The sequence below is a fragment of the Miniopterus schreibersii genome, assembly GCF_964146895.1.
Source record: "Miniopterus schreibersii genome assembly, chromosome: 20".
In the NCBI taxonomy this organism is placed as follows: Eukaryota; Metazoa; Chordata; class Mammalia; order Chiroptera; family Miniopteridae; genus Miniopterus; species Miniopterus schreibersii.
This window is the reverse complement of record NC_138122.1, coordinates 4435966-4452866: the sequence shown is the minus strand read 5'-3', so window position 1 is coordinate 4452866 and position 16901 is coordinate 4435966. Positions and strand designations below refer to the sequence as shown.

Here is a 16901-nt window from a genome sequence, read left to right as displayed (position 1 = left end):
CTCTCCGTCTCTCTCCATCTCTCTCCATCTCTCTCTGTCTCTCAACAGTTTTAATTGGTCTCACCTGACTCCTCTTGAGCTGCGGAGCCGAGCTGCGGGACTTCAGACTGGCAGCACGCCCGGGAGTGGGCCCTACTTCACACTGGAGGGCCAGAGGTTCCTGATCTTCGGGGGCTCCATCCACTACTTCCGGGTGCCCAGGGAGTACTGGAAGGACCGCCTCCTGAAGCTGAAGGCCTGCGGCTTCAACACCCTCACCACGTGAGTGCTGCCGCCCCCTGGGCCCCCGCTGCCCTCCAGGGACTGTGGCATCTGCCCCTGGGCTCGGAGCTGGTTCCCGGAGCCTGGCTAGAGGATGGACCCTCTGAGTAGCCATGTCCAGCGTGAGCCTTTTTGCTAAGGGTCACTTACGTCTCATGCTTGCTACAACAGTTCTTATTTACGCATGGGGAAATGAGCATGGGGAGGAATGATAGTTGTATCAAAATGAACACGCGAGGAAATGCTAGTCTCATAAGTGACCTTCCGTGGAGCAAAGGGAGTGGGTACTGAGCTTAGTGATCACACAGCCCGGTCCTCAGGCCCAGCCCTGCCTCCGCCCGTCTGGGCAGGGCCCTGCCGTCCTCCTCTGCAATGGGCAGACTAACAGGTGCCTCCTAGGGTGTGTTGATGATTAAATGAGATAAAACCTTTATCTTATTTATATGAAAAACCCCTATCACAACCATGGCACGTACATGTACTTTAATTACAGTGGCAACAGAAACCATAGGCCCAGTTGAGTCCAGAAGAAGAATTTAAACATAAATTTGACATGATTAAATGTAAATGTAACATGACAAATTTAGCATGACATTTAACATGCTTATGCGTGTAGTGACAAAAGGTAGCATGCATTTAGGGCTTACTAATGGCTGGGCGTTTCCTAAGCATTTCCACGAAGTTGCTTAATCTGCACAAGTGCCCCGAGAGACGGACGGTCGGATTCCCAGTATTCGGGAAGGAAGGGAAGGAAGCACAGAGGGCTCAGCTTGCTCGGGAGGAGCACCTCCTCCCAGCGGCTCCCTGGGGGCCACCCCGCCCACAGAACCCCGCCCGGGCCACCAGCCAAATCCTATTTGAATTAGGAACCGTGGAGTTCTCTTCACAACAGACTTATTTCCAAAAAAGCCTTGAAAGTGAGAAAATTGGAAGTCAGTGAAGGTGGGTTGAAGGATGAGCCCAAAGGAAAAGTTCCGTGGAGGCGGCACTGTGGCAGCTGCCTGCAGAAGGACGTGTGGTTGACCTTGCGGGAGGGTGTTCCCCAAGGTGAGAGGAGAGGCAGGACCCCCCTCAGCATGGCCAGTCTGCCAGTGCCAGCCGCAGACACGCTGAGTTCAATACACCCACCACTGTATCGTAAGCTGCCAATGGACATGTACGGAGCGTTTATACGCAGCCAGGCGTGTTCTACACCCTGGGAAATATGAACTCACTTGTCCTCAGCAGGCCTACGTGGCGTGTAGTGTTATCCCCACTGAGAAAACGCAGGTGGAGGGAGGGAAGGCGCCTTCTTCCCCAAACCACACAGGTGGTGATAGCGGAGGTTTGCCTGGAATCCCACTGGGCCCGGGCCCAGCTGCTCGACAGTCCAGTGCCTTCCATACTGTGCTCTTCCCAGCCCTCACGGTGGAATCCTGTCAGGTCCGAGTGCCCTTGCAGGGCAGCCGGTCATCTTATGCTGTAGGATGTATTTTTCTGTTTCTTGATTAGATAGATGTTTGCCACCAGCAATCAGAAAGGTCTGTTTGTTCTCATGGTCGGGCTGTGGCGTTTCCTTAGTTAACATCAGGAAAAAGTACAGGCTGTCCCGAGAAGCCCAGCCTTACAGTATAGAAAGGGAAAGAGTGGCTCCCAAACACGACGGGGCCTGCGATGTCATGCTCTACGTCTTCACTGTGTTAACTGTTTTCCCAAACTCGGGTGGGCAAAAGTAGGTTTACAGTTGTGAGTACTGTATTGTTAGTTTTTAATTATTGGGTTATTTTCCATAGCAATGACTGTAAAACCTACTTTTGCCACACCCCCTATTTAAGTTTCCTTGCCTTTCTGGATTAATTCTACATTGGTTCTTATGGATTATACTTATAATGTATTGAATTTTCAAAAAAGAAAGGACCACTAGATGTCTTCACACTCCTACACCACTAACGGGACATACAGCAGGACCACAGAAATTAAAAAACTGCTCAGCAATGGAAGCCCTTTCTTCCTCAGGGTCCCTCCACTGCCCTCCTGTGGCAAAGATAAACACATTCGCTGTAAAGGAGACACTGCTTCAAGGGCCCTTCCATACTGCCGAGGGTGCATTTGAAGCCCAGAGGCAGTAAATTGGTAATTGGCTCATCTAAGTTGCAAACAATACTCGTAAATAATTGTTCTTTTATTGAAAGCTTTTGCTGCATCTATTGAAGGGATTTTATTCAGTCCTCTGTTAAAGCAGTAAGTTACGTGGACAGTGTTTCTGATACTCAGCCAATGCACCGCTCTGGGGTAAATTCTTTTATGAGACGTGCACATGTGCATATGCACCTCCCTTCCCCCCACCCCAGATTGCTAGCTTGATTTGCTAGTGTTTTATTTCAGACATGTATGTCACTGAAATTGATTTAACATTTTATGTTAGTTTCTCATCCAGTTTTTTATTATTTTTAAAATATATCTTTATTGATTTCAGAGAGGGGAAGGGAAAGGGGGAGAGAGACACACAAACATCAATGATGAGAGTCACTGATCGGCTGCCTGCTGCAAGCCCCCTGCTGGGGATCGAGCCCACAGCCCGGGCGCGTGCCCTGACCCGAATCCAACCTCGACCTCCTGGATCCTGGGTCGATGTGCAACTGCTGAGCCACGCTGGCCGGGCTCTGATCCAGTTTTGATATTAATTGTATAGTAAACTCATCAAATGACTATATGTTCTTTTTATGGTCACTGAAAATATTTTGCGAAAAAGATTTTTAGCCTGAATGTTTCCTAAAATTTATCTGTAAGACGTCGTGGCTACTATCTTTTGTGGTTGTGAGGGGTTGATTTTGGGGATAATATAACTTTTTTGAATAGTTATTATTTAACTCATGTTTTTACATTTCTTCTAGAGTATATTATTCTATAGATTTTTTTTTTCCCATTCTGAGACTTTAAAAATTTTCCTTTCTTGGAAATTATACATCATTCTGTGAATCTGGGCCTTTTCCTCTTTTTTTTCTACTTAATATTATCTAAATTTTTAGTCTTCTCAAAGAATTAGCTTGTAGCTTTGTTAATCTTCTGCGTAGCTTTGTGTTTTTTATTTCACGACTTCTGAGGTGCACATAGTTTCCTTTCTTGTGCTTTATTTCATTTAGCACCTTCTTTCTCTGTCCCTCCCTCCTTCTCTTCTCCTTGTCTCCTGAGTTGAATATTTAGCTCATTTCCTGTTCTCTAATATATTTATTCAGGACTATGAATACCTCTAAGTATTGCTTTGGTTATATAATTCCCCTGATTTTACTAGATAGTACTTTGGCAGTCATTTGGTTTCGAACATTTTAGCTCTATGCTTTTTGTTTTATTTACATGCTCCATTGGTTGAGCATTGCCCCAGGCACCAGGAGGTCACAGGCTGGACTCCCCGTCAGGGCGTGTACCCTGACTGCTGGCTCCATCCCCAGTTGGGGGCGTGCAGGAGACAGCTGATCGATGTCTGTCACATCGATGTTTCTCTCTCTCCCTCTCCCCTCCTCCCTCTCTAAAAAAAAAAATTCAACAAAAACATTTAAAAAAATAAAGTGTAATTTTCTAATTTATTTGCATTTGTCTTGGGATCATGAGCCATGTAATGCAGATTTTTGGGATTTGTATTTTACAACTGTTCATGTATTTTTTGAGAATGTAAGGCTCTATCCATTGCTGTTGAGTTCTCTGTGTATTTATGAGATCCAGCCTTTTCATTGTGTTTTCCAAATCAATATCCTTACAGTTTTTTGCTGTTATTTTCTTTGTTTCTTAGGGAAGTATTTTAAGTCTTCTCATTATGACTGTGGATTTATCCATTACTTCTCTGATCCATTAAACTTTTTTACTTAAGCCATGATATTAAGATCACAGAAGGCAATGATTATTATATTTTCTTGATCAATTGTTCCCTTTATTATTATTTGATGCCTCTTTTAGCATCTATTTGAGAGTTTTTTGCCTTAAAAATCCATTTTGCCTGTGATTTAAGATTGGTAGATTAATTTCATCTCATCGATATCATTTCCCATCTTTTTGTTTCTGAAGTTTTTTCAGCAATATTCTTTTTTTTAAATCCTCACCGAGGATATTTTTTCCATTGCTTTTCAGAGAGAGTGGAAGGGAGAGAGAGAGAGACACATCGATTGGTTGCCTCCCGCACGGGCCCCACGGGGGTCGGAGGTGGAGCCTGCAACCGAGCGCGTGCCCTTCACCGGAACCAAACCCAGGCCCTTTCAGTCTGCAGGCCGATGCGCGACCACTGAGCCAAACCGGCCACGGCTCAGCAATGTTCTTTAAAAAAAGCCACTTGTAAGCATCATTTAGCAAAATGATTTCATTCTGTTCTCTCAGTGTGTAGTTATAAACTTTATCATGCATATTTGAAATCTTTAGCAAACCAACTCTTCATTCCTACTCACAACAAAAGATCTTAAAATATGCTCAGTTCTGCTATAATGCAACATACTCATTCTTAAAAATCTCTACACTGTAAAAACTGTGCAATAAGAACTATAAGGCTTAAGACAAACAATAGGGCACAATACTCAAAAACTGTTGGTGACACCCAAAATATAGTCACCTAAAAAAAAATAGCACCTAATAAAATTTTACACATGTCCTTTTGGCCCTGCAAACTCAGCTGCATGGGGTGGTCCCTGGTGGGGTCTTCCTCCCTAGATGCAAAGATGGCACCTTTCTTTATTATGTGTCCATTATCCTATTAAAACTCCCCTTCTATTCTTGTTTTGATTCTTAGCAATAACTTATTGGGCATCTGTAGACATTTGTGTTCTTTTCTTTATATTTTTAATGGGTATTACAAAGAAAGGGTGGTCAGTGGGATAATTAATGTATAACTGCAAGGAATCAGGAATCAGGATTATTGACAGCTTGGACCACACTGGGTAGTAGAGAAAGGAACTATTGAAAATAATCATTGTTCATGTAATACAGGTTTAATTGCCATTGGAAGGTCCAACTTGTTTCAAAGTAGAGCTGCCCTAGCTTTTGCGTGGGTTTGGGGCTGACCTAGGACTTTATAGGAAAGAAATAAGATGATTATTGCCCTTCCCTCTTTCCTGTTCCAGCTACATTCCATGGAACCTCCACGAGCCACAGAGAGGCACGTTTGACTTCTCTGGGAACCTGGACCTTGAGTACGTGCTGCTGCTGCATCTGTGGCCTGCCTGGGGGACAGGAAGGGGGCTGGTGGGGTGATCAGGGACCGTAGTGTATCTCAGTTCTGCTTGGAGAGCCCGGGGGAGCCTGAGGCCCAGAGCCTGTTCTCAGGACATTGACAGGCTGCACCGGGACCAGATGCTCTCCAGCTGTGAACCTGTTACTCTGGGTGACCAGGCCCCCTCGGAGCCCAGCCCTGCTCACTGCAGCCCAGAGGTGCCTCCTCCTGGGTCAGCCCTGCTCTGCAGTGGGGTCTCGCCACCCGTGCTGGGATAGGGGCTGCCCCTCGAGACAGCAAGGCCACTGGGTCAGGTTTGTTGTGAGGACCCGTCCCCTGTCTCACACCTTTCCCCTCATGACCTGGTGGGCTGTGCAGAGGGTCCTGGTCTAGGAGCCGGTGAGAACTCAGCTGCCAGGGCCTGAGGCCTATGACCAGAGGTGTAGGACTACCTGCTCTGCTGGGGGTCAGGGCTCTGCCTTCCCTTCACTCAGCCCTGCCTCTGGTTGAGAGGAGGACAGGGAGCAGAGCCTGTGCCACCTGCGGTGTGTGCGGGCTGGTCCTACCATGTGCGCGATGTCCTCAGAGTTGCTGACATTGATCTTCCCAGGGCCTTTGTCCGGCTGGCTGCAGAGATTGGGCTGTGGGTGATCCTGCGTCCTGGCCCCTACATCTGCAGTGAGATGGACCTCGGCGGCTTGCCCAGGTGAGCAGGCTGTGATGGAGGGTTGCGGTTATTTTACTGGAAGTGAAACTGGATGCTCACAGCACTGAGCACATGTTCCCGGGGATGCTGGCAGTGACTCAGTGAGCTGTGGGCCCCGCTGTCATCCCCCTGCCTCAGGTGCGGGACTTGGGAATGTGGGGAGAGGAAGCACTGGACAACCACATCCCTCTTTCTTCCGGGCCCATCCCTGTTCTCCTTGGTGGAAGAATGGAAGTGAAGCTTTCGGGGGTGGAGGGCCGGCTCTGACAACCGCTGAGCTTGTTCTGAGGACCCCTGGCTTTTCTCTTATTTTGCTAGTGGAAGATCATGTATGCTGAGCTGAGGCCCTCAGCTCCCCCCCGTTTCCCCCTCACCTGTGCCGCTGGCCTTCAGATCAGACAGCTGAGGCTCAGGGTGAGAGCCCAAGGACGCTCTTTTAGTAACTGTACAAGCTGACGGACTCTGTTTAGTCCATGGCTTGGCCTCCGGGTGAGCACCTTTATCCCCTGGGTCAGGTAGAGGCTTCGTCTTCTCCAGGATGAGCCTGTTCCCCCGTCGGGCTCAGGGGCAGCAGAAGCTGACCTTGCAGGAGGCGGATGTTTTGGCAAAGCAGCGGCTCCCTGCCCCTGAGCCCGAGGCCCTGCCAGCTGCGCGGCCCGGGGTGCTTACTGGCTGGAAGCTCCTCCTGTGCTTGGAGTCTCAGGCCTCAGAAGGGGTGTGACCCTGTGCCTAAGGTACATAGGCTGTGCTCAAGAAAAGAGTGTTTTATTTTTATTTAATCTTCACCCAAGGGTGTTTTTATTTTTTTATTGATTTTTAGACAGAGAGGGAGGGGAGAAAGAGAGGCATCTATGTGAAAGAAACATCGATCGGTTGCCTCCTGTATGCACCCCAGTGCCCTGACCGTAGGCGCCCTGACCGTAGGCGCCCCGACCGTAGGCGCCCCGAACCAGGGATTGAACCTGCAACCTTTTGGTGTGTGGGATGATGCTCCAGCCAACTGAGCCACCTGGCCAGGGCTCGAGAAAGTGGTTTTTAATCAACTGAAAAAGAATGGAGGCAAGGATTCAGTGAAAGGTTAAAGGACCTCCCACTGAGGTGTGTGTGGGTGGGGGGTATGTGTGGGGGGGTGTGTGGGAGTATGTGTGTGTGGGGTGTGGGGGGGTGTGGGTGTGGGGGTGTGGGGTATGTGTAGGGTGTGTGTGTGGGGGATGTGGGGTGTGAGTGTGTATGGATGTGGGGGTGGGGGTATGTGGGTGTGAGTGTGTGGGGGGTGTGTGAGTGTGTTCAGGTGTGTGTGGGGGTGTGAGGATGTGTGTGGGTGGGTGTGAGTGTGTAGGGGTGTGTAGGGGATTGTGGGGCAGTGTGGACCATGATGGAGGTGTAGCACCTCCTGAGCCGTAAAGTGTCCCTACGACACCTGTAAATCTGACAGCTCTGTGAGATGGTCCAGAGGGCATCTTCCAGGACCCCTGAGGGCTACGAGATCAGAAGATTAAACTGCTGGAGGGAGCTCTGGGAAGGCGCTGGCTGCCCCTCCACCGCCTCCTGCTTCCGCCGCAGACACTGAGCTTGTCTGCTTTCTCCCCCAGCTGGTTACTGCAGGACCCCAGGATGACCCTGAGAACAACCCACAAGGGCTTTGTGGAAGCAGTCGATCGATATTTTGATCATCTGATTGCCAGAATGGTTCCTCTCCAGGTGAAACCAGAGCTCCCTCCCTCCTCCCTCCCTTTCGCCCCAGGAACAGAGCTGGTCTGACTGGTGGGCAGAGCAGGCCGGGCCCAGGCTCTCTGAGAGCCCAGGCTGTCTGTCTGTCTGTCTGTCTCTCTCTCTCTCTCTCTGGGTGTTCAGTCCAGCTTTGCCCCAGGGCTCCTGGGGTGCGCACAGCACGCCTGCAGGACCGAGGAGAGCCTGGGCGTGTGGCTGCCTGGCTTTGAAGGTTCTTGAGCTCACTATGCCCACTGGTCTCCATACTGCTTATTTCCACTCCTAACGATCTTCGCCGTTTTAGACAGTTAATACGCACACTTGGTGAAAAGGAACAAAGGAGTTTATGGTAAATAAAGTCCCCCCTTCCTACCCTTCCCCAAAGCTATTCCGTTACCTTTTCAGGAGACAACCAATTTCACCAGACTTCTGCCTGTCTTTCCATAGACTTTGTATACACATGGAAGCAAATTATTTATGCACATGCTTACACATGTATATGTGTGTATGTGTACTTTTTTATACAAAAATATACAGTTCTCATTGGAAGTTTTTCTTTTGTCACTTGAATATATTTTTGAAACCTGCCATTCTTTTTAATGACTCCAAAGCATTTCATGATATGAATATATGGAGATTCATTTAACTAGTGCCCTTGTCCCAGGCATTTGAGTTTGCCAGTTTGTTATGATGAATAGCTTGGCCCACGGGTGTCATTTTTGTGCCTGTGTGAGTACACTTGCTATCACTTGCATCCCAATTTGTTTTAGTTTCATCAGTGCAGGGAGCACAGATACCACAAGTTTTCCCTTCTTCACGGGCAGGCGGCCCAGACATTGTGTACTCGATAGGAAATGCCTTTATTTCCACAGTGTACACCTATAGCTCAGACCAGCCCGTGACAGCAAAGAGCGTCACACCCTGCCGTCTGTGAGGCCACGATGGTTCCATCCTGTGTTTGATTTTAAAAAAAAATATATCTTTATTGATTTCAGAGAGAGGAAAGGAGAGGGAGAGAGAGAGAGAGAAACCTCAATGATGAGAGAGTCATTGATCGGCTGCCTCCTTCATGCCCCCGACTGGGGATGGAGCCCGCAACCCGGGCATGTGCCCTGACCGGGAATCGAACCCCGATGGCCCCGATGGTCGATGCTCAACCACTGAGCCACACCTGGTTGGGCGTGTTTGATTTTTAAAATATTACTCTCTCCCCAACAAGAGGAGCACATGGTTATTATTTTAAAAATAAGTGTTAATTTAAGAACATTTCTTGGTATAGCTTGAGATGGGATAAAAACCAGGATTATTAGGTCTTAGACTCTTCTTTTGAGGGAAAATATGCAGATCTAGCCCTTTGTAAGTAATTCTGAATTGTGAGTCTGAGTTATCTTATTAGGGTAATTATACAGAGAAGACGAAGGAGGTTAGAAATGGAAATAAAGCAGAGCAACTTCGGGAGAGGTGAGCAGTGCTGAAGGGAGACTTGTCTCCACGATTCAGCCTGGGTCTGGTCGGTGGAGCCAGGGTTTGACCTTTGTAAGAAGGGGCTGAAGCCTCACATTTCTGGCTTCACTTCTGCAGTCGAGGTGGAACTTGGTGGCAGGAAAAACCTCTGACCCTTAAAACTAGAAAGACTCTGAATGTTTGGCTGGAAGTTCAGGAGCAAGTGCAGATGCTGCTTAGCACTCGTAGATTCAGCAAGCAAAGCAAACTGATAACCATCCAGGGAGATCATGAGGTGAGAAAACCCTAGGGAGGTTTTAAGAAACGGAATTGTGCATGCAAATGGAATGTACAGGGCTTATCATTACTAAATTACTAGTATCTTAAGGTCTTTCGGTTTGATCAGTTATCTCCACTGTTTCAACTGTTAGATTTAAATAATTTTTAAAGTGTGTTTACTGTTTTGCTGGAGACACTTACTCCTCTGATCTTGTTTGCGTCATAAGGCTAACTGTGAATTCTCCTACTACGGGGTGTTTGGAAACCTCACTGCTCAGGCGGGGAGATGCCCTTCAATAATACAAACAGTTCATCAGTTCAGAATACTCACACTCCTCCAACAAATAATTATTGAGTGCCTACTATGTGCCAAGCACTGTGTAGTAAATAAGCTTCCAGCGGTGAAAAGCACAGACATGGTCCCTGGCCCATGGGGCTTACAGCCCAAGACGAGAGACAGACAAACACAACATGAGTGCTCACTGCCGCAGGCGGGGGTGTGGGGGAGAGGTACGCTCCCAGCATGTTTTTCGGGAAAAGTAACAGTGACCTGAAGGGGGGGAGGCGTTGGCCAGGCCAGGGGGTGGAGACCAGATGACAAGGGATACAATGGGGGCTTTGAAGAAGTAGGACGTCCAGCTCGACTGGAGCATAGAGTGTGAGGGGAGAGGCAGGAGGTGCCGAGGTGAGGCTACAAAGGAGAGCCCACCAAACGGGCTCCTTCTCCTCTGTCCACCTCAGGAGCTTTTGTGCCCTTGTCCTAAAGGGACACCTCACTTTAAAGTGAGCATTGACCCAGGGGCAGTAGGAGCCTGGGGGGAAAAGGGGTCAGCATTCACCCTCAGAGCTGGCTCCGCCCTCCGCGTGGAGAGGCTCCCAGAGCAGAGGGCTGGCTGGAGGGTGGAAAGACGCTGAGAGATGAACTTCAGCGTGAAAAGTGTTATAATGTCAGCACAACTAGGTCAGTGCCAATGGCGGGGTGGTATGACAGGTGGAAGCTTTGCACAGTGTTTGAGGAGTTGGGTAAAATTGAGAAAGTGCGGACAACTGGGCCCTCATTCAAGAAGCAGGGCTCTTAACTAATGTAATATTGAATGTCAACTGTAACTGAAAAATAAAAAAAATTTAAAAACGAAACAGCCATAAAGATCTAAAAAAAGAAAAAATGGAGCGAGCAGGAGAATGGCGGAGGGAACAGTCCTGGAGCTCGCTCTCTGCACTAAGTTTCCAGGAAGGTGGAGTCAGGCGGTTTGGAAAGACAAGTGAAAGGACAGAAGGGACAGGGGATGTGCAGAGAACGGGCTCCTGGGCTGGTGGTGGGAGGCAGGGGACTCCGGGAATTTGAGGTGGCATTACCCTACGCAGGAGGAGGGAGGAGGGACGACTCTTCCCTTGGGTGGAAAGTGGACAGGGTGGGTGTGGAAGCAGGTGAGTTTGTAGGTTTGAACGCTCACACTTACACAGCTAATTGGTGTGAGAAACGGAGGAAAAGCTGTGGTTGTCTTTACAGAGACTGGAACTAGGACTCCCTGTGCAGCCCAAGGGCCTGCAGGTGACTGTGAGGGGGGGGAGAGGGCCCCGGGGGAGGCACCCACTGGGGCACAGAGTCCCCCCACCCAGCCCTGTTGGCTCTAGCGGCACACCCAGAGCTCCAGCCCTGCAGCTCACTGTCCCCTCTCTGCTTGTCTCAGTACCGCCAGGGAGGCCCCGTCATCGCCGTGCAGGTGGAGAACGAATACGGGGCGTTCTCGGTGGACCCAGAGTACATGCCTCATCTTCAGAGGGTGAGAGGACCTGCTGTGTCTCATCTGCTCGCCTCCCTCACTGTGGTCACAGCGCGGTGGCCACGCCTGCCGCCGGCTCCTTAGGCCTGTGGGTTCCTCCAATACAGGAGATCGAGTTCCCTTTCTCTGAATCTGCAGCTTAGTCAGGGTGATTAAGATGCACTTAAAGAACTTTATTCTGAGATCAAATGTGATGGCAAAAGATCTCTGTGACCCACAATTCTCATGAAAGCTGGGGGCTGGTGAATAGTAAATAAATAATGCTTCATGGAGTTGATGATGAAGGGGGTCCCCTGGCAGCTCTCTGGCCTGTAGCTCGACTTATGACTTCAGTTCCTTAGCTCCTGCATGTGGGGATGTCCCAGGCCAGGGCACAACTGCAGTCCTGCTGGTGCCCTGGCTGGTGCGTGGGGCTCCTCCCTGTCCCTGACTCTCCTCATTTAGGAAGCTGACGAGTTCTCCTCTAAATGGGACCCCTCCCCAGTCTGCTGAGCAGGAGGCAGGGTCCCATGCCAGCTCTGTCCACTCAGAAACCTCTGGGTGGGATGCCTGGGGAGCAGGGGCAGGAGTTGCCAGCGGGGCGGGAAAGAGCCAGCAGGTGATAAGAGAGGCAGGAGGCGGGGCTGGGCTCCTGCCTCCACCTGGGGCTTCTGGAGCCTCAAGGTCTGCAAGAAATCCCCTCCCTAACGTTTCTCAGGGGCCTCACACCAGACCCCACTAATCAATCTCATTCGGCCAGTATTATTTTTCCTTGATTTTAAAATTTTGCTACTCAACTCTGCTCCCAGTCCCAGCTGTGGCTCAGTGAGCACGTAAGACACACAGATAGGGCCCTCTTGCCCTCTGGTCATTGTCTGCTTCTTATACCCTTAGGAAATATAAATTTTTAATTAGGCCCCCTCTTCTCCAAAGCTGTGGTGGGCTTGCTCACTTCCTTCTAGTGTCCAGGTAGGACCCAAGTTTGTGAAGTTTCTCTGACCTTCCTTAGGGCCTCCCCTCTTCCCTTCAAGCACAAAGCTGTCCAGCCTTCCTTCTCTTTCTCTAGGGTTCAGAGCCTTCCTCAGGGCGTTTCCTCATAAATTCAGCCTTGCCCTTTCCCCTTGAGGCCGGGGGTGGGTGTCAGAGCCCAGCCTCTGTGGCTTTTTCGTCACCGGGAAAAACACCAGACTGGAACAGAGCTGCGGGGGGTCAGACTCTCGGTTCCAACCTTTTCTCTCGTTCTCACTCTGTCCACCTGGGCCCTGCTCTACTTATGTCCTAAATGCCTTCTTCCCAAGGGAGAAAGAAGAGTGGGCTCACCTTGTCCAGTTTCCTCAACAGGCCCTGCTGAGAAGAGGGATTGTGGAGCTGCTCCTGACCTCAGATGCGGATGACGAATACCAAAAAGGCAGCATAGAAGGAGGTACAAATTCAGGCTTATTTTAAGGGAGAACTGAGGCTCCTAAGCAGCCAGCTCGAAACTTGGACAAGCGTGAGAAAGAACCAAGGGTACCTCGGATGCCTCCCTTCCCCATGTGCATTGCGTGGACCTAGAGGTGTGATAACACTGTGAGAGCTCAGGTCACAGCAGAGTTCCCTTGGCAGCTCGGTCGTTTTCCTCCCTCCTGTTTCCATCCAACAGCACAGCTGGAGGGAGCCCTTCTGTCCCCCGTATACCTTTCTGCCTTTCCTTCCTTTTTTATTTTTTACTTGAATTTATTGGGATGACACTGGTTCTCAAAACCATACAGGTTTTAAGTGTACAACTCAACAAAACATCCTCTGCACACTGCACCGCGCCAGCGCCCCAGCCAAGTCTCTTTCCAGGCCCATTCCCCCCTTTGCCCACTCCGCCTACCCCCACCCTCCTTTCCCTCCAGCCATCACCACAGTGTTGTGTGTGTCTATGTGTTATGTAGAAATATTTCCACCTTTCATAATTTCTCTGTGGCTGAGAGCCTGCATTGGTGCTGGGCATGGTTAGAATGGAAGTTGTCTCCAGCAGCATCGAGAAACCCACGGAGCAGCAGAAGATGGGTGCTGTGTCGGGAAGCCGGCTCTGCGGGGACCCAGCCCTGGGGTCCTGCAGCCTGGGGTGCACTGTGGACTCTGAGCGGGTCCTAGAAAATAAAGTAGCAGAACAATTCAGAACAATGCCATAAGGTGATGACAGTGAGGGAAGTGACCCAGGTGTGAGCAGCCAGATGGCTCCGGGGAATATCTGTCAGGTGGTATCTGTCAGCTCAGGACGGCTGCTCCTATAGGCTGCTGTTCTCACCTCCTTTTCGGTGGCTCTTCCCCACATTATTCTGCTGCAGTGGAAAGTGAGCTGGACTTGGGATCAGGAAACCTGCACTCAGTTCTCAGGTCTGACCAAGTTGTGTGACCTTGGCCTGTTCCATTTCTCCGCACAAAATATGGTTAATTTTAACTGCCCTTCTTAGGTAACGTTGTCCTTGCAGATGTCCAATGACAGCCCTGTGCATGGTCAACAAAGGACACAAGGAGCCTCTCACTATCCTCACTGCTCAGCACAACTGCCTTTCATGCGCAAGGGGTGGGCCTCTGTCCCTCCCCTGGTAGCACTTGTCACTGTGCCTCACACAGCCTCTCTCCCTTCTTTCTCCAGTGCTGGCCACCATCAACATGAACTCATTTCGGAAGGATTCCTTCAAGAACCTTCATAGTATGCAGGTAAGGCCATTTGAGAGATGAAAAGTCTTAGCCCTTCGCCTGCCGTGGTCCCCCCAACCCGTGCACCTGCTGTACAGTGAGGACCAGAGGCCTGACAAAGCCTGTGGCTTCCCCCTGGGGTCTCAGCTGGGTTCCAAAGCAATTCATGGAGTTTCTGTCTCTTGTCGTGGGGAATAAAGAAGAAACTCTGCTTCTGTCACCTCTGTTCGTGAAGCACCTGACAGGTGACTGGAGGAAAGGAGAGAGGGTGACTCGGGGTGAATCAGAGGGAGAAGATGGTCTCCTTCCTCTGTGAGGACAGAGCCCGACAATGGGCCGTGTGTCTCGCTGACAGACGCCTCCGCCCTGGCTTCGGTGGGCCAGCCTTTTTGAGCCAGGCTATGCAGATGGTGGGAATGAACGACTGTACTGAGTGTGAATTCACTTAACAAAGGTGGATTTACCTCTGAGCTCTCTTTTCTGTGCCACGGACCTATGTGTTTTTATGCCAGTACCATGTTGTTTTGATTACTGTGGCCTTGTGGTATAATTTGATATCAGGTAGCGCAATACCTCCCGCTTTGTTTTCTGATTTTTCAAGATTGCTGTTGCATCCCAGGTTTTTTGTAGCTCTGTACAAAGTTCTGGATTATTTGTTCTAGTTCTGTGACAAACACCTTTGGTATTTTGATAGGAATTGTGTTGAATCTATAGATTTATTTGGGTAGTTTGGACATTTTAATGATGTTAGTTCTTCTTATCTATGAGTGTGGTATTTGCTTCCATTTATTTGTATCTTCAGTTTCTTTCTTCAGTGTCATAATTTTCTGAGTACAGATCTTTTACTTCCTTGGTTAAATTTATTCCTAGGTATTTTATTTCTTTTGATGCAATTGTAAGCGGGATTGTTTCCTTAGTGATTTTCCTGAAAGTTCATTATTGGTGTATAAAAATGCAACCATTTTTCTGAATTTTGTATCCAGCTATTTTACTAATTTATTTATCAGTTCTAGAAGGTTTTTGGAGGAATCTTTAGGGTTCTCTCTATATGGTATCATGTCATTTGCAAATAATGACAGCTTTACGTTCTTTTCAATTTGGATGCTTCTTATTTCCTCTTCTTGTCTGATTGCTATGGCGAGGACTTCCAGCACTTTGTTGAATGAGAGGTGAAAATGGCCCTGGCTCTTGTGGCTCAGTGGTTAGAGCGGAGGCCTGCGCACCAAAGGGTCACGGGTTTGATTCCCGGCCAAGGGCATGTACCTGGGTTTCGGGTTTGCTTCCCGCCCCCTGGGTGGGGGGTATATGTGGGAGGCAACCGGCTGAGGTGTTTCTCTCACGTTGATGTTTCTCAAGCGCTATCTCTCTCCCCCACCCCCTTCTACTCTTTCTGAAGAGCAGTGGAAAAAATACCCTCAGGTGCTGATAACAACAAAGAGTGGTGCAAATAGAGATCCCTGACTCGTTCCCAATCTTAAGGGAAACGCTTTTAGTTCTTCCAAGTTGAGCACCGTGTTGGTTGTAGGTCTGTCATATTGGCCTTTATTATGTTGAGGTGTGTTCCCTTTATTCCCACTTTGCTGAGAGTTTTTATCATAAGTGGGTGCTGGGTTTTGTCGAATGATTTTCCTGCATCTATTGATGTGCTCATGTGATTTTTATTCTTCATTTTGCTTATGTGGTGATCACATTAATTGATGTGCAGATATGATACCAGCCCTGCATCCCTGGAATAAATCCCACTTGATCAGGGCTCCTGAGTATTCTTATGACCTGAACTCTGTATCTGGTGGGTTCCTTGCCTCCATTTCATTTAAGTTCTTTTTCTGGAGATTTCTCCTGTTCTTTCATGTGGGGCATGTTCTTTTGTCTCCCCATTTTGGCTGCCTCCCTGTATTTGTTTAAATCTTTTTAAAAAATATGTTTTTATTTATTTTAGAGAGAGGGAGGAAGGGTGAGGGAGGGAGAGAGAGAAACATCGATGAGAGAGAAACATTGCTCGTTTGCCTCCTGCACAACCCCTACTGAGGATCAAGCCCGAAACCCAGGCATGTGCCCTGATGGGGAATTGAACTGGTGACCTCTCAACCAACTGAGCCACACGGGCCAGGGCCTGCCTCTCTGTATTTGTTTCTATGCATTAGGTAGATCTGCTATGTCTCCCAGTGTTGGTACGGTGACCTTATGCAGTCAGTGTCCTGTGGGGCTGAGTGGTGCAGTCTCCTTGAATATCTGATCTGAGTATTCCAGGAGTGTGTCCTGTGTGGGGCATGTCATTGAGTCTTGATTGTTGTTGGCCCATCTATTGGTGGGGTTGGTCCTCAGGCTGGCTTACTGGGAGGACTGACCCTGATCACAGTGTATGAGCTGCTGCGTGGGGACTGACCCCAAGAAGTACAACTTGCCCCAGCAAGATCTCCCGTTTTTGTGCCATCTGTGGCCCTAACTGGGTCATGCTCTGATGTGGTCTGAAGACAGCCAGCAGCTGTGTTGGTACCGGGACCTCTTGGGAGGGATTCTGATGCAAGTCAATGTTAGATGTTGCCTGTGACCAGCCCTGGGCTCTCTGTTTGGAGCTACAGAAAGATCCATGATTGATAGCTGCCTGTGCTGGGCCTGGGTGCCTGTGAAAGGGGCAAAGTGACAACTGAATTCATCTGTCACCAGCAGCAGGCCTGGGGCAGGTCAGCAAAAGGCCCAAGATATCCCGAGATTCGTTGCTGCCTGCCAGTAGCCCGCTAGGCTGACTTATTGTAAGAGCCTCAGGTGTTCTATGAGTTTTGTGAGGCAATTTCATAATGAGCCAGCAGGTAGGGGTGAGTGGTGTTCACCAGGTTGATACAGGTTCAAACTTGGCACCAGTGCTGAGTCTGAGGCTAATCAGGAGAAGTGTTAG

At 49.2% G+C, this 16901-nt stretch overlaps 1 protein-coding gene across 1 annotated transcript in view; it reads left to right on the top strand.

The window, feature by feature from the left end:
• The window catches only part of GLB1L3 (galactosidase beta 1 like 3), a gene marked incomplete at its 5' end in the record, with an annotated part of 33511 nt that overhangs the window by 4914 nt on the left and 11696 nt on the right, over positions 1-16901 (top strand). The window contains 7 exons of the mRNA XM_081122758.1: positions 49-261; positions 5343-5411; positions 6042-6137; positions 7730-7838; positions 11261-11353; positions 12674-12755; positions 13962-14026. Of these exons, the coding sequence (XP_080978884.1) occupies positions 49-261; positions 5343-5411; positions 6042-6137; positions 7730-7838; positions 11261-11353; positions 12674-12755; positions 13962-14026 (727 nt within the window). The remainder of the gene's footprint in view (positions 1-48; positions 262-5342; positions 5412-6041; positions 6138-7729; positions 7839-11260; positions 11354-12673; positions 12756-13961; positions 14027-16901) is intronic.